Here is a 22,668-nt window from a genome sequence, read left to right on the forward strand (position 1 = left end):
TTTGGGGGGAGGGGAAATCGTGAGCATAAAAATCTTGCCTTTGAATGTAACAAAGAGCACACCAGGAAGCTGAGATCTCTAGAAGCAGCACTCAGCTTCAGAGTCCCAACTTAGGCTGCCTTTTCTCTTCCAGCTGACTGTAGGTGGATTTTCTGTCCAGTCAGACGTTAACCAAGCCCATGAGCTGGCTGACGATGCAAGGGGTGTCCGGAAGAAGCTGAAGGAGCTTCAGGAAATGGCAGTTCTCTACAACAACAGGGAAAGACTCTTTGGCATGAAAGTTAGTGATGTAAGTGTCAGGTCCTGTACCCACAGGACTCTGGTCTTTGTTGGGATTTCTAGGTGGTAGGTAGAGCAAATAATGAGATATAGTTCCTCAGGAAGGAATCCTTCATGCTGTTTTGGTTTATCTGGGGAACTGCTCCTCAGTCCTGTAGAATGACTACACTGCTTCATCACTCCACTGGGCTGCAGAGGAGCTGATCCCAGGTGAACGTGGAAGGATGCTCAGGGTCTGGTATTTCCACTTCCGTGAGAGACTTTGGATACCCACAGTGAGATCTGAGGGATGTTCGTGAGGAGGAATTGGTTGAGGAAGGTCTTGAAGCAGCAGCTAGGATGCAGCCATTTCTCTAAGGCTGTTGCTGCAGGTCTATAGGTGTGAATGCAAGTGGTTGCATAGTGAGTGCTGGCAGCTGGCGGGGCTTGGAGCATGGTGTTCTCCTAAGGCAACAGTTTATATAGTTGCAAACACTCATTTTGCTTGTAGCTGCTCAGCTGCCAATGAGTCATTGTCATCCACATCCAGCCAAGTCTGGCTGCAGACCAGAAGTGGAGTTCACATGATGATCCTTTCCTACCCTTCAGTCTGTGATTACTTCTCCTTCCCTGTAAGGAGCCAAGTTCTGATATGATGTGTGGTGTGAGCTTTCACTGATTGTCACACCTATTGTGTGGCCTGTCGGTCAAAATCTCCTCATTCTGCAGGAGAGCTTTGTAGAGGCAAGTGGAGAGTATGCTTCCCATGCCACATGCACGGTGCAGGCACAGTTCCACTGGATGTATGTTGGCCTGAATGTGTCAAGGCCAGCTCTGCTGGTTGCTGTCCCATGGAATACATATTGTTGGCCCTGGAGAAGGTAGTTTGATATATCCTCTTGGAATACGTGTTTTATCATTGCTGGCTTCTGATTCAAAGAAGAGGTGGGCTTTTTTGGCCTTTTGACATGTAAGCTGTCATTTGGAGGTGAATACACTTGTTGCTTATGTTGTTTTTAATCTCTTTCCAAAGTACAGTGGGCTGTCCAAGATGCTTAAGGAGTTCCAGCCATACTATGATCTCTGGACTACGGTGTCAGACTGGATAAAGTGGAATGAGAGCTGGATGAATGATTCTCTCCTTAAAATTGAGGCAGAGGAGCTAGAAAAGAATGTCAATGACTCTGTTAAGACAATGCAGAGATGTGTGAAGCAGTTCAAGGATTCACCAGGTAGATGCACAGTCTGGGGAAAGGAAGTTCGTGCACATCAGCATTTTGATGTGAGGAATGTCACAGAGTGCTCTAAACAGGGATTGTCGGAATGTCACGTGTGTATTAGAGACAGCTGGGAAAATGCTAGCAAAGTTATTTTCCACTTTTTTTTTCCTGAGACTATGATGATTCACATCTAGATACTAGTTAGATGCTTGAAGTACCGGTTTGGCATGGAAACTACCAGGCTGCAAATCCCTTTTATGCCTAATTCCCACTGAAATAAAAGCCACCCTCTGATGCTGCAGTTAGTATTCACTCATATATATATATGTATATATATGTATATATATATAAAAATTGCAATAATCCAGGCTAGTCACAGAGAGCTACTATGTAGCCCACTGGCTAGACATGTGGGCTTGAGCCCTCATGTAAGTCAGGCAGCTAGGGAACTTGAATCTGGGTCTTGCAGGTGCTGTTTTCTTGGCCAGTCTTATTTTCTTTATTGGCCAATGCATTTAATGGAAAGCCAGAAGAGGTCTTGATTTTGTTATGAATAAAATGAAATTGCAAAATCTGGAAATGATCTCTGCAATATAATAACAATTTCCCTTCTTGCCTGAATGTGTATGAAATTTAGATGATTGCACTCAGCCCTTGCAATTCACATGAAGGTCTTTTGACCATTTCTCCTAATAAAGCTGAAATTGAGACTTCAGTTGTAGCTTAACTTGCCATTCCCTGATTCTCAGAGATGTGTTGGTCATTCTTTAAAGCTAATTCTAAAATCTCCTGCCAGATGGCTTAGATTGAAATACATTTTGCTGTGGGTGATTTTTGATTCATCCTTTTTAACTTGAACTTGCTCTTAAACAATGCCATGAATCAGCCCCAATGGAGGAGGTGATGAGTGGATGCATGAGTAACTATGAATCATTATGATAAACAGAAATACTAAGAATACCTGCTTATGTTCATTGCAATATTCTCTGGTACCTGGTAATACATTTGTTTTGTCCTTGAGTCTGATTTGCATTTGCATATCCACAGCAGGGAGCATGAGGTGGTCACATCCTTTCTTTGAGCAAGCAGTGCAACCATGCAGGGTGCAATAAAAGGAGGCACATGCTGTAGCAAGATTTTGGAAAGGAAGCAAGTCCCATGTTCTTGACCTACCCGTTGTTTTATTCACAGTAGCAGAAGCTGAAAAAAGGGTAGGATGTGAACAGTGCAGAGACTTTCTAGGATGTCTCCAGAGAAAAACGCCCTTTCCCTCACTTTGTCCTTCCTGTGAGGAAGAAGTACATTTGTTTCTAGCATGGCTGTAGGCTGGCAGGGCCTGTCCTGCACACTTTCCATTTCCAGAGCTGTCTGGGATCCCAGCCTGCTTCTAGCTCCTTAGTGTCCATCTTCAATTGAGGATGATGGGAGCTGTGGTGTGAGACAACTTTAACTGCAGTCTTGTTAAGGAGTGAATATCTTGAAATGATGACTGGAACTTCTGAAATATTCACTGGCAGATGATCATGCTTCAGTCCATGTCAAGGAGTTAAATTTGTCTGCTTCTCTTCTTCTGCTTAGCATGGGCTTGCCTGTAACAGGCTTTTGATAACAGACAGGTCTGCTTCTGGGAGCAGGCTTGAATCCTGGCTTAGTGGCCATATAGAGAGAGCCTTCATATCCTCCTTACTTCAACCAGCATTTCCCGGTGCTCTCTCCTGCTGCTTATCTACCCCATAGCACATGACTACATGCACATCAGGTTTAGACAGCACCTAGAAGTTCCTTAAGGCAACTTCCTCACACAGTGTTATCACTGATGTTGTTCTGTTTTCTCCCTGAAAGACTGCCAGAGTGTCGCCATGGAGTTTCGAGACAAGATGGACGATTTCAAACAATACGTGCCCTTAATTCAAGGGCTGCGCAATCCCGGGATGAGGAGCCGGCACTGGGAGATGCTGTCGAGCCAGATTAAGGCTGATGTCGAGCTGGAACCCAGCATGACATTTGGTCGCTGCTTGGAATTGAACCTGCAGGACCACATGGAGAGTATTCTCAAAGTAGCTGAGACAGCCAGCAAGGAATACGCCATCGAAAGTGTGAGCGGAGAGGGCTTGCTGTGTCTCTGCTTGCTTCTCAAATAGGTTCCTGTTGAGCAGGCAGTCATTGCCTTGGGTGGTGTTCCTGTTGTCCCAGAGCATTAGACACATTGTGCAGCACAAATGAAAATGAGGAATGCTGTCCTTACAGAAGGGAGCAATGGCCACACAACTGGGTTGACACCCTAAAAGAACTTATTCTATCTTGTGCAGAATTTCACTTGGGATTAACAGCACTGCTTTATGGTCACCTTGATTCACTGCTTGGGTCTCACTCCTCACTATGGGATTAGTGACTGGTTAAGTTAAAATAAATTGATTTTCTGCACTCTGCCATTCAAATGTTATGTCAGGGGGATTAGCTGTGACTGGAAACAGAGATGGCAAATCCTTTAAACCAGTAAACGTGCAGGGAAAACTTTCTAGCTCTGGAGATTCATAGGTTAGATGGTCTTTCAGCTTCAGTTCATCAGTTCAGATGTGATCTAAGATGGTCTTGACCTTCTGGCAGCTCTTGTTCTCTGAAATCTCAGGCAAGTTCCCAATGGATAGTTCCCCTTTTGACCAAGCTGTCATTAATCATAGTCATTAATAAGCCCTTTGCTGGCAGCCTCTGTGCATCTAGAGCATAAACAGGCCTGGAGGTAAAATTGCCATTTTTTTCCCTCAAGGTGTTTGTTTCAGCACTGGTGTTGAGGTGTTGAACCTGTGGGCAAGGCAGAGGAAATGTGCTGTTGCTGACTGTGTCATGCATAAAATACACAGCTGCAATTTCCAGTGGAATCTAAGAGCAAAATCTGTCATTTTCTAGAGACTGGCATTAAGAGAGTTGTGGAAGCTGAGATAACCATTTGCACAGCTTGTATCTGAAAATTAAATTGTTTGTCCCTCTGTTCCAGGCACTCAACAAGGTAGAGAATGAATGGAAATCTGTTGCATTCATTGTGACGCTTTACAAAGACACAAATACCTATATTCTGAAAAGCACCGATGACATTTCTCAGCTCCTAGATGATCATATTGTCCTGGTTCAGAGCATGTCTTTCTCACCCTTCAAGAAACCTTTTGAGGAAAGGATGAACTTGTGGGAAAACAAGCTGAAGATGACACAGGTACTGGTTTTTACCCACCACACACGGGTGGTGAAGGCAGGCAGCTGGGCTGGGCTGCCATGCTTGAACGTGGACTGTGCAGTTGCTGCTAGGGAACTGGAAGGACAGTTATCAAGAGAGTATCAGTCTTTAGTGAAGAATAGGGCCTGTGAAAGCCCTTTGACTCTAGGAAAGTAATGCAGCCCTTTTGCTGCCTATTGTGACATGTTTTGGTGGGCCCAGAACTCGCCCATTGCTGTGAATAATGTTGCTGGTCTCTCTAATCATACTGTACTAAGTGGACCTCACAGATTCTTACATACCCTGTGAAATCCACACTAATCTTTCGCATCTCAGTGTAGGAAAGCACATGGAAGACTGCTGTTTAAGCAGAATCTGGCAGACTGTGCCAGCACTTGCTCATCAAACCAGGAACACCCAGCAGGACTCTGACAGCAAAATAGCAGTGCTGCAGGAGAAAAGTTCCAAACTTTTGGAAAGGGGAGTGCTAGGAAGTTGTTAATTACTTGGAAAGGAAATTCCAGCTCCTGACCCTCTAGGTAGAGTTTTAAAGTGTGGAAGGTCTAAGTGCAGCATCACCTTTTTTTTTTTCTTCCTCGTATTTTTAAACCCGTTCTGGTGCACAGTTTGAATGGTTTTGTTGAACAGGTTCATAGCATGGTGTCCTAATACGCTTTTCTTGCTTCCCACTAGGATGTCCTAGAGGAGTGGCTGAACTGTCAGCGCTCTTGGCTCTACTTGGAGCCAATCTTTAGATCAGAGGATATCAAAAGACAGCTCCCAGTGGAAAGCCAGCGCTACAACACCGTGGATAAGGATTGGAGGCATGTCATGAAGAATGCTAATGCAAACCCTGAGGTATGTGCCTTGATGAAAGCCAGTGCAGGTATCTCAAACACCTTGGAGCTGTGCTCACACAAGGATTGTGTCTTTGAGTCATTGTTTTCATAACGGTGTGGACATGAGCAGCACTGTATAAACCATGTAGCCTTGCCCAGGGCATTGTGCTGGGTTTCTTCTCTTGGAACTTGGCTTTTTGTTCTGGTGTCTGAAAGGACAGAGTAGTCACCCTGTAGTGCCTTCCACCCCACCAGGTGCCTCCTCCTCAACACACAGACTCCCTGCCTCCTATGACTTTTGTAACCTGCTGTGGTTGTAATCCATAAGGTAACTCCTTCAATTCCTCCTCAAGACTGACTCTCTGAGTTTTTTAGAACCATTGTTTTTGCCTATTTTTGTGTCCTGGTAGCAGTGCTCTGCTCTCTTCTGTTCTCCAGTCTCCACTTGCCTGGACTCCTTCACCACTTGTGTTCCATATTACAAATGTTGGTATTTAGGGGAACCCAGAAATGTGCTTGTCTCCATAAGGGCTGTTTACCCTCCTTGCCCACAAAGCTTACACCTCTCCAGATCCCTGAGAATTCCTGCAAATGAGTCATTTAAATCCTATCAGTAACATCACTGGGCGACCCAATTATCTCCATTGCCTTATCTCCCACATGCTCAGGATACTGATGCTTCCTCTGGATTACACATTCTGTTTTAGGTGATTTCTTTGTGCCCTGATCCAGAGCTACTGGAGAAGCTGCAAAATTGTAATAAACTACTTGAACTTGTGCAGAAAGGGCTGAGTGAATATCTGGAGACAAAGAGAGCTGCTTTTCCCAGGTAACCCCAAATTTCACTGGGCTAGATCACACTCCCTGGTTCAGAAAATATGAAAGGGGAGGCTCACTGCAGTTCATTCTGCCAAGAAAGAGCAAAACCATCTAAGCTTAGGATTTATTCATGGCCTGCAAACATAAGCCAAGCTGTGCCTTTCAATGCTGCCATCTGATGGGGAGAAAACAGGCGCACACAAGTGTGGTGAGTTAAGGACAGTCTGGTAGCATCGTTGCATATCTGTGCCTCAGGATTTGTGTAGAAAGGGTGGGGTAAAATGAAAGCCTCCAAGTAACTTTGTCTCTAATTCCTGAAGGAAGATTTGTCTTTATTGATACTCATTTAAACCCTCTTTGCTTGCAAGTAACTGACTTCTGCAGAAGGAGAAGTCTGTCTCTGCAGAAAGGGAGAGGGCTGGATGGTGGCTGCTCATCTACACAAATACAAAGAGATCAGTGAGCAGTCAGAAGCAGTGTCTTTAGCAAAAGGCTTGTTCCCCATCACACCAGAACTTAGCCCTTGCTGCTACGATAAACAGAGCCTCCTCATGCCTCCCTCTGTGTTTGTAGGTTCTACTTCCTTTCAGATGATGAGCTGCTGGAAATCCTGTCTCAGACAAAAGACCCCACTGCTGTACAACCTCACCTCCACAAGTGCTTTGAGAACATTGCACGGGTAAGCAAAGCAAGCACATGAGTGGCTTGGCCCACCTTTGGAAAGCTGTGTCATGGGAACTTGGGGGCATTCTGAGGTCTGGAGGAATGTTCACATTCTGCTGTATGGAAATGTATCTCCTGGGAACCTGTAACTGTATGTAGGCATTGCAAGGTGCTGCCTGTCCTGAAGTGGGATTCCAGCAACCTCACTTTAGACATTTCAAAGCCAGGCATCTGCCCATGAACTGGGTACCCTTCATTATCCTTCAGACAGTGGTGGGGAAATAGGCATCTGAAAAGGGTGACTTAGGGAAATCCACTTAGATATACATCCTAGGAGGAGAGGACACTCCCTCTGGAGATGTGTGTCCATCCGACCATGAAGGCCAAGAGAAATAGCTCTGACTTAGCTGTCTACTCACAGGCACCTGGTTAGGATGGAATCCCACTCCTGCTGACAGCCCCAGAAGGGGCAAGGATGGAGCAAGCCTGAGTTGAATTAAGTTTCTGCCTTCATCCCTACTTAGGAGCTGGAGTTAACCTGGCTATTTTTCCTCTTTGTTATTCCTAATAGACTTCAGACTCCATAGCTAGTCACAGCTCGAACCACCACAATACTCAGACAGTAAAACCAATCTCCTAGTCATTAGTTTGGAAAAATAGAAAGGAAATTGGACTGGAAACCTGGTGCAAAGCCATTGGAATAAATAAGGGGACTTCCAGTGATATGCTGGGGCATCAAAGAAGCTGTTAAAATTTTACTTTTAAAGCCAGGCACTGTGACATCAAGGGAAATGATTTGAATCTGAAGAATTGAGCGGGAGTCAAGGGTCTGAATCCTAGACAGGCGATGAGAAATGTTCATCCCAGCTATAATTTGATTTGCTTCACTCAATTCACACAAGCGATGCGAATCTCTTGTTTTCATACAATCATTTTCCATTATTTGGAGAGGTCATTTTGCACGTCTGTCGCACACTTTACTATCACTACTGGCAACCAAGTTTGGCACCAGGATTATAATGAGCAAACACTGGTATAGGTTGGCTGTCCCCCAGGGGCAGGAAGGCAGGGATAGAAAGGAAATCCTCCACTCACATCTCCTGTTGTGCTTCTTCCATTAGCTGATGTTCCAGGAAGACCTACAGATCACGCACATGTACTCTGGTGAAGGAGAAGAGGTGAAGCTGTTTACTCCCATCTATCCCAGTGAGAATGTGGAGGACTGGCTGCTGGAAGTGGAGAAATCCATGAAGGCCAGTGTTCGGGACAACATAGAAAAATCAATTGGTGTTTATCCAGAGGTAAGAGTTTTATCATAGACTGGCAGGTCTCTGGTGTGTTAGTTCCAGGCTTGCCATAGAGGTCACCAGAGATGGGGCTGATGAACGTGGGATGTATTCTACTAGAATAGTCTATTCTATTCTGCTTTCAAAATACAGCCTTTCATCCAGTTGTGTGCCTGTAAGTGCAGAATGGGCAGCTGAGCAAGAAGCAAATGGTCCAGCAGAATGCAAACCCTGCACACTCCCTCACAGTTTCCCTGTAGCAGAGAACAACCCTGTATGAATCCATATCTGTTCATCTCTCCAGACTACTTCCTCTTTGTAAGGATCTTCTGCCTCAGCTCTCATGTCTCACACAGTGTGCTAGGGGCTGGTGAAAGTAATCAAGGCACATGAACTGTTGGTTTCAGTCAGTGCATAGGGGATGCATCTTAGTTCTGGTTTCTGTATAAAAGCTATGCTGGTGTAAAATTGAAATTTCTAATCTAGGGAGGAAGAAAGGCTGAAAAAATAAAGAGGTCTTGGATATTTCTGTTACTTTTTTTTTAAATTCAGACTGAAAATTTGAAAATAGGAAAGTTAGAACAGGCCAGAGGAGGGGAAACATTATTTTGGGTCTCACAGATTCCTGCTCTTCAGCTGCTACTGGCTATGTGTAACTGGTTACTGCAGGTGGCAAACTGGAGAGGAGGTACCTGCTGTACTCCATGGCCAGAGAACCTGTGCCTGAAGATTTCTTCTCAGCAAGTGGAGGGGGAAAAAAGGGAAAGCCTCTTGCATGAGAATTCTGTGCTTATTTGTTAATCATGCATCTCAGAGCAAGAGGACATAGAAATAAATAAATAAATAAATAAATAAATGTCCCACCACCTTTTTTCCACCCTTTCTCACACCTGTTTTTTTCTATTTTAAGACTCCACGTACCACATGGGTTTTGCAATGGCCTGGCCAAGTGGTCATTGCTGGCTGCCAGATTTTCTGGACAAAGGAAGTGTCTGAAGCTCTGGAAGCTGGAGATTTGTCCAGCAGGCTTTACCCACAGCTGAGTGCTCAGGTATGAAAATGAATGGAAGGGTGAGATTTTGCCAGATGGAGACTTTTCAGTCCTCAGACCTCAGACAGGTTATAAATACAGCCAGGACAATACTGGTGGGGAAACAGAGACACATTCTTGCATAGCACTGTTCAGGTGAAAAAACAGGTTATCTTCTTAATCATTAGGATATTTGTCATAATAAACCTCAAATATACAGGACTGATAATATGATCACCACCTGAACATTTTAACAAGGTGAAAGATAACTTCTCCAGGGTTACCCAAGAAGCCAAAGGTGAAGAACTGAAGTGATGGACAGTGGCAGAAACTGCATCCTTCGTATCAGTTCTGTGCATGTAATCACACCTGATACCTGAGAGTTATTAGCTCGGGACTTCATGGTGGCTTAACTCTTTCCTTTCACCTGAACATGGTAGTGGTTTAGGCAAAACTCAGCTCTGAGCCAGTCATGAATAGGATTTGCTTTCTGAGCAACCATTTGTACTTCTGACAAGAGAAGAGGCAGAAGTTGCCTGAGCACAGCCTGTCATCTGAGACTTGGCATGCCCTGAGTTTGATTGCATTGTGTTGGTATAGAATGGATTGCTTCAGGGTACTTTCCTTTCCTTCCCCAGCTGGGAGATTTGGTGGCCCTGGTCCGTGGGAGACTGTCCAAGATGCAGCGAGCAGTGTTGTCAGCTCTTATTGTGATCGAGGTCCATGCCAAGGATGTTGCAGCAAAGCTGGTTGAGGAGAATGTAACGAGCATGAACGATTTTGAGTGGATCTCCCAGCTCAGGTTAGAGAGCACAGCTGTTGAACCTCACCTGGCCTCCCTGGCCAGTCTCCATTCTCCTTGCCCATCAGCTGTGTCCATGACAGATGGAAACAGGAGTTTGAGATGGATCTAGTTTTGATGGCATCTTCTTTGGCAATATGGACTAACCCATACAATGACGTTTCACTGTGAAAAGCCATGTTTCCTGCCCAAGGGGTGCAATGCTTGATCCCAGGTCCTGTGAGAACTCCTGTCCACCCTGCTGTGTTACCTTATCCTTTCTGCTCTTGAGAGGGAAATCCCTTAACATGCAGGTCTCCAAACCTGCAGGCTATAATCTCGTGAGCTGCTGTTTTGTCTGCCAGGCAGTGTTTATCTTTCTGATGTCATGTTCACTCATCATTAGATACTACTGGACGAGGGGAGACCTGTACATCAGAGCAGTCAATGCTGAGTTTATCTATGGCTATGAGTATCTGGGGAACACTGGCCGTCTGGTTATCACTCCCCTCACTGACAGGTAAAGACATTGTTTTCTGGGTAATAAATGCACCTTTTTTCCCTTTATTTTTTTTTCTTCTGGATGAACAGGATTAAACCAAGGATCTGACCATGCAGGTCTTACAGCTTAATATATGTAAATAGAATCCATTTGTACAGTAAAGGACTACCTGAGACGAGTGCACAGGAGCACCCTGACATTGGTTGCTACTGTGTTCCTAGTGATCAGTGCTCAGACTGATTGCTTTCACTCTCCTAATTCTGAATGTAGTGCTCTGACTCATATAAAATGCCTACCTGATAGCTAAGGAGCTCTTCTAGAAACCAGAAGGTAGCAGCTAGTACTCTAGAATATGCAGCAGAAATAATAGTTTTACCCTTTTGTAACTGTCCTTTTTCCAGAGAATGAATGTGTAGCCAGTGGCAGAAGGATTTATCCATGCAGGCCCCCATGAATACTAATCAAGGCCACATAGCTCTAACTCCTTTGCAGAATGCTGCATATCTAAGCAGTTCTGTAGAATAATGAATGATGGATTCCTCCTTGTCTCCAGCTGGATAGATCATATGTCTCCTTGCTGAAATCAGTAGTACAAATGCTTTTTTTCATCATCTGGTCTCTTCTTTGTTGTAGGTGTTATCTGACGCTTACAGGAGCTCTGCACCTGAAATTTGGAGGAGCACCTGCAGGACCAGCAGGAACAGGCAAAACAGAAACAACAAAAGACCTGGGCAAAGCACTGGCAATCCAAACTGTAGTATTCAACTGCTCTGACCAACTCGACTTCATGGCAATGGGCAAGTTTTTTAAGGGACTAGCCAGGTACAGTGAAATGCTGAGTGTCTTCGTTGAGGAGTGGGTAGGATACTGGGATGCTGCACACTGGGAATTGTTGAGTATATTTCATAGCAGCCCAAAAGAACAAGCCCTAGCAGAAGAACAAAGCCCTAGCAAGGGGGTTACTGAGTTCCAGAATGAGCAAGGTTACAAAATTCCAGCCAGAAAGGAAGGACAGTTGATCCAATTTTAAAAAGAGAGATAAAAGGAGATCCTTGTTCATTTAAGGCAAAATTAAAATGCTTTGAGCTAATCCACAATGCACTAATCCACCTGTGCAAATGTTTGCAGCTTTGGCCTTTATTTTAATATCATCCATGTTGGACTGAGATTCAGCCCACAAGCTGCTTAATCTTAAGAAGAAGAGAATCTGCTGAGAGTATTCAAAATTGAGCAGCCAAGAGAGACTGCTCTAAGCCCTGAGGGATCCTCTCAGAGAGGCTTCTCTCTTCTCTACATTTCAAACAGAGCTGGTCCAATTAGTCTGTTGCACACTGGTGAATCTGAATTAGTTACTCTGACAAAAGCTGATATTCTTTTCTCAGATTTTTTTTTGTAAGTAATTTAACTTATTTCTTAAGCCATGCCTTGTGGGAAGATCACCTTCCTCATATGCATGCTTCCAGCTTTATACACAGTTTTCCAAACTCTGAAAAATGGACCTAAGAGTTACCTAAACTGTACCTGCTACACTTACAGCTCAGGTACAAACCAGGAATTCAACAGGACAACTCTTTAAAGCTCAAATCTGTACCATGCAGAATCTGTCCCAAGCTCTAGGATCAGGTACTGCCATCGTCACTCATTGCGTGGCCTGGAATGCACAGTCAGGGTGTCCACTGAGCCAGGACACTGCGGCTGTGTCCCTGTTTGCCATGGGACATCAGGGCCCTTTTGTGTTCGTTTCTAGTCTCTGTTATGCCTACCCAGTATGTGGATATATAATTTCAAGAGCTAGCTGAACTTCTGACTGCAATTTTGCTCCTGTGTGGTGTTCCTGATTCCCTTCATTGTTCCTTCCTTGCCCAGCTCTGGTGCCTGGGCTTGCTTCGATGAGTTCAACCGCATCGATATCGAGGTGCTGTCTGTGGTGGCCCAGCAGATCACAACCATCCAGAAAGCACAGCAGCAGAGGGTATGTAAGGAACATGGGGATGCAAAGGCAGGCAAAAAAATCTCCACTGGAGCTAGCTCAGGCAAGTCCTTGTCTCTGCACACTCCTTCATGGAGGACAAGCTTCACTGCTCAGGGGCAACTCAAACAGGCATCCTTGAGGAGAGGTTTGAACGATGTCCTAACTGTGGCACATCGTATCAGTCCATTATGCAGTCAACATCCTCAGGGGAATTTTTAACTTCACCCCAGTCTGGGCTGCCAGAGTTGCCCCTACTCTCACAGCCTGAAGTACCTCTCAGCTTGAACTGTAGTGCCAGCAGACTTTGGTGTGAGAGACACTCTGATACAGATCCACTGAGCTGATAAAAATTGGAGGTGTGATAAAGGCAGCCAGTGTTCTGCCATGAGCTGCCCAGCACCAAATTTGTCTAAATGTGTTAACCAAGCTTTGGTGGATTCACAAAATCCAGTATGTGCAGAAAGAAGTATATTCATGCACACACAGAGTTGCATTGTAAAGTGAATTGTTGTGCATTGTTGGCTTTAATGGAGATTCAGCTGTCAGCCAGTCTAGCAGCCAGCCTCTGCTTTGTTCTCTGGAGGCCCAGAAGGGTTAAGACCTGAACCTCCTTGACTTTGGCTTGGAATTAGAAACTTGCTCTGTGTAAATTCTTCTGCATTACTTTATCCCCCATCTGAAATTACTACCTACACAGCTTTAAAAAGGATTTAGGTTTCTCTTTGCCCTCTTTGCCATGAATTAATGCAGCTCTGATCTCTAGTGCAAAATAAATGGAAAGACATTTGTTTACAGCTGGAGGGATAGAAGTCTGTTCAAGAGTAAAAAACCGAAAAATAATAATTAACCTATAAATAAATCTTCAACAAGCCCAGTTTTTTATACAAGGAAAAATATTGCTGGTAATACTGGGTTCCTGCAGTGGGACCAGATTGAGTCACTACAGTTGTGGGCAGCTGTGTTTGTGCTTTATAATTTAACAACTAAAAGCCATTGTTCTCCTCTGGGAAAATTTTGCTTCATTATTTAGTTTGCAGGTCAGGCTCTGTTCTTTGAGGATGATCATATTTTTAATTTTCCAGGTGGAAACCTTCATATTTGAAGGCACAGAGATCCCACTGGTGCCATCCTGTGCAGTCTTCATCACGATGAACCCAGGGTATGCTGGGCGCACTGAACTGCCCGATAACCTGAAGGTGAGGAGGGCAGGCTGCACAGACAGAAAGGAGAGGGGCAGTACAGGTGCTGGGTGCTGCCTGGACCCAGCAGTGTGTCTGTGACAAGGGTTAGGGTGTGACACTTTTGGAAAGTCTCAAGGATCACTTTGAGATTGAAACACTTGTGTAAGGAAATGGCACCGTTCAGATTGCAGTCTGCAGGGATGCTGCAGTGAGAGCTGCCAGGCACACTCATGCTGTGCCCTCCAAACAGTCTGGGATGGATACTCAGCCTTTTCAGTTTGCTGGGAAAAAAGCAAGAAATGCCAGTGTTTTGACGTTGTGTTGGATGTGTATGTTCCAGGCTCTCTTTCGTCCTGTGGCTATGATGGTCCCAGATTACTCCATGATTGCTGAGATCTCACTCTACTCCTTTGGGTTTAATGAAGCCAAAGTCCTTGCAAAGAAGATCACCACAACATTCAAACTGTTGTCAGAACAGCTCAGCTCCCAGGTAGATGCCCTAACGTCCATGAATGTTTTTCGAATGTGAGACTTTCTCAGCCTAGGCATGAAGTACCTGGATGGTTTTCTTGGTACCTTGTGATAGCATATCTCAAAAAGGTCACCACACCCTTTCTTCATCTTCCTTCTTTCTTTCTAATTCTCATTTCTGCTCCTGTGGCTGGACTTGGATTCACCTTAAGGAGTATTTAGGGTTACAGTGGCAGGACAGTTGAGCCAAACAGCCCTACCTGCTTTTCGTTCTACCTAGGATTTTTCATCATGCACTTATTCACATCTTCCTCATTCGTAGACTGTACAGCTGAGGACTAATTAGTTGTTTGAAGGATCCTGAGAGCAGACTTGAATGAAGGAGGAATTGTTCTGAAAGCATAACTCTCTCATTTTTCTTTTCTCACCTGTTAACTGAGTGCATGCATAAGTTTTCTTTTTTAGGTGGTGCTCCTCTATCTGATGACATTGTTTCCTCTGTGCCTTTTTCAGGACCACTATGACTTTGGGATGAGAGCTGTGAAGACTGTCATCTCAACAGCTGGCAATCTCAAAAGAGAGAATCCTGATATGGATGAGGTAAATGTGCTTGTACTTCACACTGCCATGGACTTATGGGGCCTTTTCTGCATCCTCATATGAGAGGAAAGATCTCTGAAGTCCTGAGTCCTTAAATCCTTGCAGGAGCTGATCTGCCTGCGAGCTATTAGGGATGCCAACGTACCCAAATTCCTGCAGGATGACCTCAAGCTCTTCAATGGTATTGTCTCAGATTTATTTCCAAATATCAGAGAAACACCTGTTGATTATGGCATCCTGGAAGAAGCCATCCGCAAATCCTGCATCCAGGCGAATCTGAAAGATGTTGATGGTGAGGAAAAAGGCTCTCCACAAGCTCCCTCTGGCCCTGGGCTTTTAGTCCAGCATGCTGTCCTAGGAAAGAGACTGTTCCCAGACCCACTCTGCATCATCTTCCTGTACAGGTTTTGTTACGAAGTGCATCCAGCTGTACGAGACCACCGTGGTTCGTCATGGCCTGATGCTGGTGGGACCAACAGGTTCTGGGAAGACAAAGGTATGAGTGAGACAGTTTGCTGGCCCCAGCAAGCCATCACCTACCTAGTGATGCAGAGGGTTAAGTTTCACAGAAGACCCACACTGGCATTTGAAGCTGCTCTCAGATAGAAGTCAGGGCACAAAGATACTGCCTGTTAGTAAAAATTTATAGCCATGGGGAGGTATATTACTGGTTCACTCTTTTGAGCTGTGAGATTAGACTGAGGCTTATTAGTTCTGCTGCAGGTTTCTAAGGCTGAGATGTATTTTGACCTCTCGAGGTGCTTCAGGCCTCTTGCACAGATGATCTAACTTCCTCCTCCACTGCATGCAGAGTGCTTAATTGCTGCGCTTTTATTTCAGCCAGGTATCTCCTTACTATGATATTACGCTTCACTATGTCTCTTTTCTCACTGCCTTTTGAATGCAGTTGCTGTGAGAGCAAGTGGCTTTGTCGTTCTGGAGCCATGGCAGTTAACTCTCTGTCTGTGTTGCTTTTGCAGAGTTATGAAGTCCTGGCAGCTGCAATGACATCACTGAAAGGTCAGCCTGCAGCTAGCGGCGGGAATTACGAAGCAGTCCGCTACTTTGTACTGAATCCCAAATCCATCACAATGGGCCAGCTCTATGGAGAGTTCAACTTGCTAACGCATGAGTGGTAAAGTACAAAACCTTCTTTCCTTTCTTCCAGACAGAAAACACTTTTCTGGTCTTGAGCATCTTCTCTTCAAGGCTGAGAACCGTTTGGGGTGGTGGCATAAAACCAGAAGCGATCAAGTCCTTATCCCCACCAAGCTACAATAGCCAGTCACGGCGATTTAAGCTGACATCCCTCATTGTGTGCTTGGCCTGTCTGCCAGCACATGCCCAGACAGTTCCTGCAGCTCAGCTCGCAGCATTAACTGCAGAACAATAATTCAATAGCTGTGGAGCACATGCCTCTGCTCCTAAGATACAGCAGCTTAAAAACATTTGTGTTGCTTCTGAAGAAAAGTGACCTCTGGACTGCGCACTTGAATTGTTCTGTATAAATACTCTGGTATCCTTGAGTGATGAGGAATGACTTTGAGGCATAAAGCGGCATTTCATTCCCGTTGCCAGGGCTCCTGCTTGCTTACATGGTTTGGAAACAAGAACCAATAGCCCACTTGCCCTCTTTACAGCCAGGTGCTACTGCTTATGTTTCCATATGTGACCCAAGGTTGACTTTGCAGCTCGCTTTATCCATAAGCTAGGATGTGAGAAGCAGTGTGACTCTCCCTTTGGCCCTGTCAGCCAGCACTTGTTTCAGGGTAAAGCTAAAGACTGTGTTCTGTAAAATGAGGGAAACTAAATATGTATGAAACTAACTACCTCTAGGAAAAGTGCAAGCAAGTAAACATTACTGATGCCGTGACCAGAACTTCCCAGCTTAGGATCTGGTACATATTTACTGAAGGACATTTTATAGGAGTTCCAGTTAAGCTCAACAGTTTATTTATGATGTGACTCTACCCGAGGGCAGCACACAGGCATGTCAATGTGACAAAAAGAAAAATACAGCAGTCATTAAAATATATTTACAGACAAATCCATCTGTTTTAATCAGCTGGGCCTTAGAACAGACTCTTTTCCCTTGATCTCAGTAACAATACTCTGGAAGTCACTAGTACTAGAAAAATAACAAATAAATATTTAATAGTGGGAGTAGAGTCCAGGGTCTGAATGGAAACTACACTCCAGGTTTCCATGTACAGATTAAATTCTTCTTGTCAACAGCCAGCATTCCTTGTGTCTGCTCTCCTGGTCACCAGCTCCAGTGCCACCCGGGTTCACAGGCAGCTGGGGATGGGGAACTTCAGTTATAAAGAGGGTAGGGTCATGCTCTTTAGCCTGGATTTATCCCTGTAACCTAGAGAAAAAGAGAAAAAGACACACCTCTAGAGAGCAGATAACCTGCCTATGACCTGAACTGGATGCTAGCAAGGCCTCTTTACTCTTCACTGAGGACAGAGATGTTAAAGGGAAGGTTGACATGTTAGTTAAATGACATGAATTCCAGATTCTAATGCCCAAAAAAATTGTTTTGAGGTGTCACTCAGGCTGAAATGTGTCTCAGTAAAAAAAAGAATGAGGTGGACTTTTTTGCAGCTCATGGATAACGGAGACACATGAACCCAGATAAGATTGCCTTTTGTGGTGGGAACTTTGCCATTTATTTCAGCAAAACCAGAACAGGCCAAGCCCTGCCTTCCTCCTGCCTTTCAGGACAGATGGGATCTTTTCCACACTCATCCGTCGGGGAACCGTGGCCACTGACTCCAACAAGAAGTGGTACATGTTTGATGGGCCAGTGGATGCTTTGTGGATTGAGAACATGAACACAGTACTTGATGACAATAAGAAGCTGTGCCTCAGCTCAGGGGAGATCATCAAGATGACAGAGGTAACTCATCCCTCCCGCTTTTGCTGCCTGTTTTCTGTACTCCTTCCTCCCTGCGCTGAAATACATATCAAAACCAAGCAGGTCCTTATCCTTTCTTTTCTTCTATAATTTCCAGAGCATGACCATGATGTTTGAAGTCCAGGATCTGGCTGTTGCTTCCCCTGCCACAGTTTCCCGCTGTGGCATGGTTTACCTGGAACCCAGCATTTTGGGGCTGGAGCCCTTCATTGAATGCGGGCTGAAAAATATGCCAGACATCATGCAGCGCTTCTCACAGAAGCTGGAATCTCTCTTCAAGAGATTCCTCCAGGTGAGCTACCATTCTATTCCAGCCTTTCCATGTCAGCTTGGATATCAACCAGCCCAGACTTAAATGCCTGGATTTAAATGCCATTGTGGGAACATTTCATACCAGCATAATACCTATCATAGAAACTTCTCTGTGAATTTTGTGGCTTTAATAGAGGTTACTCACCGATCTCTGTAGATGTGACTAAGTCTTATTGGTCATTATAGTTGGTTTTATTTCATTTTAAAATTATCTTCTGGACAAAGCAATCCCTAGTGCAGTTTCATAGCTTACAATGGAGTACCTCCAGGGAGAAGGTTGTACAAACAAGTCTTGTTATTTCTACTCTGCTGATAAGCCATTATTTTAATGAAGAACCTGGAGCTGCAAAGGAAAGCTCTGAAGGGAGCAAACCCTTAAACAGCACAGATAGCACAAGATGAACGTAACTGTTGCACAGAACCAAAAGGGAGGCCCAGAGGTTTCTTGGTGTTAAGACTTGAACAAGGGGTTCAGCTTGCTTTTCTCCAGACAAAACAGTAGTACTTGGGATGCAGTTGGAAATGGCAGCATTCTCAGTCACACTCTCCCTGCTAAACATAACATGATGGAGGTGAGCAAGAAGATAAAACCATAGACAGCTGTGCTGGATGGTGACACTAAGCTGTCCCTACCTGTCTTTCCAGGAGGCCATCGACTTTTTACGAAGCTCTGTGAAGGAGGTAATTGCCTCAACGGACAGTAACCTCACAAGGAGCCTCCTCGTGCTCTTGGAATGTTTGTATCAGCCTTTCGTTCCCATTAAGGTAGATTTTGCTACCTCTATCACTGTTACTTGTGCCTGTAACTCTTAAGGACACTAAGTCATGGAAAGGGTTAGTCACCAGAGAACAAGATGTTGGTGCAGAAAGGTCGTGCTGTAGCTCATCTATGTGGCAGAAGGTAATACAACATCCAGGAAAGCACAAGTAAACCTGGAAGGATTATGCTCTGCCCACTGAAGGAACACAAGATAAGCTCCATGCCTACCAGGCTGGAGGGTAGAGGTTCACTTTTATTTATAGCAGAGGGAATTGGAGAATGAGTGGAAAGCAGAGATCAGAGCTGAGCAGTGATGCACTTCAGATTGCAAGTCCTTTGAGAATTAGTATTGAAGAAGGCTGGGCAATTTTCAAATTAAAAACCTAAGACTAAATTCTTCTCCCAGCTCCTGTTGAGTGACGTTAGTTCAGCAAAGAGAGTCTCTCAAGTACACCAATGAAACAACAAATTTTAATCCACAGAATGTATTAACAAGGCCTGTGAAAAACTGGCTAGAAAAAACTACATAGAAGCTAAATAGAGTTATGAGCAAATTAAGGAGAGTCTGGGGTTTGTGCACCTCAATTACACTTGAGAATTTTTCTTCTGCTTGTCTCTGGTTCTAAGGGATTTAAGACGATTCCCCGGGAGAAGGTTGCTCGTATGGGAGAGCTGATTGAACCTTGGTTTATATTTGCCTTGATCTGGAGTGTGGGCGCTACTGGAGACTCCGCAGGTCGTGAGGCCTTCAGCTCATGGCTCAGGAATAAGATGGCAAAGGAAAGGGTGAGTAAAGGAAAAGCCGATCTTCTCTCATTATAGAAGAATTAGTAGTGAGAAATGGGGATCAGAGCTGAATGCCTGGAGGCTTTGGATGGACTTCCTCTTGGCATCTGGTATGCCACTTTCTCAAAGGGACCCCTGGAGCTGGAAGTTCTGGGAGAGACCTGAGCCCCCTGGCCTGGGTAGCATCCCATTAGTAAAGTCTTCCTTGAAGTAGTGCATATCCTCCTGAGAATTCAGCTGAGTGGCAGCCAGGTTCACCACAGCTTTATTCTCACAGATCCGGTTACTCTTCCCAGAAGAAGGACTGGTTTATGACTATAAACTGGATGATGCTGGACTTAGCAGTACTGAAGAAGATGTGGATGAGGAAGTAGTTAGAGAGGTAAAATATTTCATTTTTTATTCCAAGCTAGGTAATTTAGGAGGAGGGACCAGGAAGCAACACAGTCCTACAGGATTTGGTAGGATTTTCTCATCAAGGGCAAATAAGAAAGGCCTAAAGGAAGCAAACAAGAATGTTTAAATCAAAATTAAGCTTTTCATTGAATCAAGAAGGCAGTTTCTTGCCTTCAGAGTTGTGAACCAGATCTTTCAAAGCTGAGCCAAGAGCTGGTCAGTTGAGACCTGAGTGCCCATGTCAGTGCTCAGAAAAGTCAGAGGTGGCACAGGTGTGGCTGCTGGAGGACAGGGAGAAGCTTAGACGGATAGATCTGTCTGTGTTAGAAAGCAGTGAACAACAGCAGAAGAGCTGTGTGCAGCAGAGTCTGGAGTAGCAGCAAGGCAGACAAATATTCCATCTTTTTCACAAGAGACAGCAGTGTAGGGCATGTCAGGGTCATCTTGACTGACAGTCACCAGACTCTGGGCTAAAATGAATTTAAAAAGGAGGGAAAATGCTTCCCCTTCCTGAAGTGAAAGAAAAGAACCCTACATGAGTGTCAGATGCTTAGCAGAAGGTGCCAGTGTGGTCTCAGTGGGAAGGCCACATGGGGTGGTCAGGAATGTAGATTTTCTCCTGTATTCTCCAGCACAGCCCTGGCAGAACCTCTGTCTCATTTGTACAGTGGCCTCTGGGAGGTTCATCTTCAGCTTCCATCTAGCACAAGGGATCCATGTCTTGTACAAGTAGAAAATCTCATGTGCCTCTGAGTGCAACGTGGGCGATGGCACGGAATGGGAAGACAGGATCCCAGATAAGCCCCCTTCAGCCCTCTACTGGGGCAGAATTCCTGTTCTTGCAAATACCACAAGTGCTCCATCCTGCTTTGATCCCAATTCTCAGGAGGGAGGGCAGGTGTGTCGCTGCTGGGGCAATAACCTCTAACTCTTGGGCTCTGTCCCTCCCAAAAGTAACAAATCGAACACTCCCAGCATTGCCATACAGAAAGGTAAGGGTGGCAAGACTCAACAGAGGGGCTGGAAACCTGAATTTCTCATCAGAATCCAAGCTATTACACAGGGACTGGTGACAGGGAAAAGAGCAGCAATAGTTTTCCTAGAAGGGATAGATGCAATTGCCCCCTCTAAGCGGACTCCAATCTTTCAGGTGCGCTGGGAGGTGTGGCTGGATGCTACAGCAAAGTTCACCATGGTTCCAGACACCAACTTCTGTGACATTATTGTGCCCACAATGAACACAGTCCGAATGGCCTATCTGCTGGAGCTGTTGCTCACCAACTATAAGCCAGTATGTGCCCAGCCTTGTCTTCGAATTTTTGATTCAGCCTCTTCCTCTCCCAATGCAGTCAGAACTTAACAGCTACCTAATACTTTGAGATTATTTCCCACTCCCACAGATTTGTATTCCTCTGCTCCAATCTGTGTTTAAACACTAGGAGTTATCCATTCAGTCCCCAGGCACCATGGCAGCACCCCAAAGGCATATCAACACTCAGCTGTTCAATCAAAACACAGCAATTGCTAGATAGCCCATCACCATCCCTCTTTACCTGTTTCCTACAGTTCCATTTCATATTTCTCTGGTTGGATTCCATCCACACCAAGAGACGTTGGTGTTGGGCAGCTGACCTTACTGAAGAAGCAAGGCCAACAGTCCTCTCCCAACCTTTAAATGCCTAAAAGAGCAGTAATCTGCATTTCCTCCAGCAAATGTCAGAGTGCTGGGAAACACAGACTGCTTGCCTGTGATTATGCTGCATTGCTGATTGTGCTTCTAGGTTCTCTGCATTGGTCCCACTGGCACAGGGAAAAAATTTTTGATTCAGCCTCTTCCTCTCCCAATGCAGTCAGAACTTAACAGCTACCTAATACTTTGAGATTATTTCCCACTCCCACAGATTTGTATTCCTCTGCTCCAATCTGTGTTTAAACACTAGGAGTTATCCATTCAGTCCCCAGGCACCATGGCAGCACCCCAAAGGCATATCAACACTCAGCTGTTCAATCAAAACACAGCAATTGCTAGATAGCCCATCACCATCCCTCTTTACCTGTTTCCTACAGTTCCATTTCATATTTCTCTGGTTGGATTCCATCCACACCAAGAGACGTTGGTGTTGGGCAGCTGACCTTACTGAAGAAGCAGGGCCAACAGTCCTCTCCCAACCTTTAAATGCCTAAAAGAGCAGTAATCTGCATTTCCTCCAGCAAATGTCAGAGTGCTGGGAAACACAGACTGCTTGCCTGTGATTATGCTGCATTGCTGATTGTGCTTCTAGGTTCTCTGCATTGGTCCCACTGGCACAGGGAAAACTCTCACAATTGCAGACAAGCTTTTGAAGAACTTGCCTAACAAATACATCACCCACTTCCTGATGTTTTCAGCACGCACCTCTGCTAACCAAACCCAGGATCTCATCGACAGCAAATTGGATAAGAGGCAAGATTCCTTTCTGTGTGTGCAAGGGCAGTATCCCTGAGCTCAGTGTTTCTATCAACTGGGCTATTTAGTTTCATCCCAAGACCTGAAGGGGCCCTGAGCATGTACAGCTGTGGATAACAAGTACTCCACACAGCACATCTGAGCTGGGATTGTGAGGGCCAATAATAGCTTGTTATAATGGCAGGAAAGTGAGAAGGATTAGTGAGGGTTGGTAAAAG

General features: G+C 44.9%; 1 protein-coding gene across 2 annotated transcripts in view; it reads left to right on the forward strand.

The window, feature by feature from the left end:
• Positions 1-22,668, forward strand: part of DNAH1 (dynein axonemal heavy chain 1) — a 72,406-nt gene that overhangs the window by 22,598 nt on the left and 27,140 nt on the right. For both annotated transcript variants that reach the window (XM_017732382.1, XM_017732381.1), the window contains 26 exons: positions 134-289; positions 1,292-1,490; positions 3,321-3,574; positions 4,474-4,686; positions 5,380-5,544; positions 6,233-6,354; positions 6,918-7,023; positions 8,129-8,308; positions 9,204-9,344; positions 9,962-10,125; positions 10,511-10,624; positions 11,240-11,428; positions 12,473-12,578; positions 13,661-13,774; positions 14,100-14,249; positions 14,744-14,830; positions 14,936-15,122; positions 15,235-15,326; positions 15,811-15,965; positions 17,555-17,732; positions 17,848-18,042; positions 18,708-18,827; positions 19,450-19,608; positions 19,886-19,990; positions 21,155-21,295; positions 22,287-22,447. In XM_017732382.1, coding sequence (XP_017587871.1) covers positions 134-289; positions 1,292-1,490; positions 3,321-3,574; positions 4,474-4,686; positions 5,380-5,544; positions 6,233-6,354; positions 6,918-7,023; positions 8,129-8,308; positions 9,204-9,344; positions 9,962-10,125; positions 10,511-10,624; positions 11,240-11,428; positions 12,473-12,578; positions 13,661-13,774; positions 14,100-14,249; positions 14,744-14,830; positions 14,936-15,122; positions 15,235-15,326; positions 15,811-15,965; positions 17,555-17,732; positions 17,848-18,042; positions 18,708-18,827; positions 19,450-19,608; positions 19,886-19,990; positions 21,155-21,295; positions 22,287-22,447 — 3,953 coding nt within the window. The remainder of the gene's footprint in view (positions 1-133; positions 290-1,291; positions 1,491-3,320; positions 3,575-4,473; positions 4,687-5,379; positions 5,545-6,232; positions 6,355-6,917; positions 7,024-8,128; positions 8,309-9,203; positions 9,345-9,961; positions 10,126-10,510; positions 10,625-11,239; positions 11,429-12,472; positions 12,579-13,660; positions 13,775-14,099; positions 14,250-14,743; positions 14,831-14,935; positions 15,123-15,234; positions 15,327-15,810; positions 15,966-17,554; positions 17,733-17,847; positions 18,043-18,707; positions 18,828-19,449; positions 19,609-19,885; positions 19,991-21,154; positions 21,296-22,286; positions 22,448-22,668) is intronic.

The sequence above is a fragment of the Corvus brachyrhynchos genome, unplaced genomic scaffold, assembly GCF_000691975.1.
Source record: "Corvus brachyrhynchos isolate BGI_N302 unplaced genomic scaffold, ASM69197v1 scaffold4, whole genome shotgun sequence".
NCBI lineage: Eukaryota > Metazoa > Chordata > Aves > Passeriformes > Corvidae > Corvus > Corvus brachyrhynchos.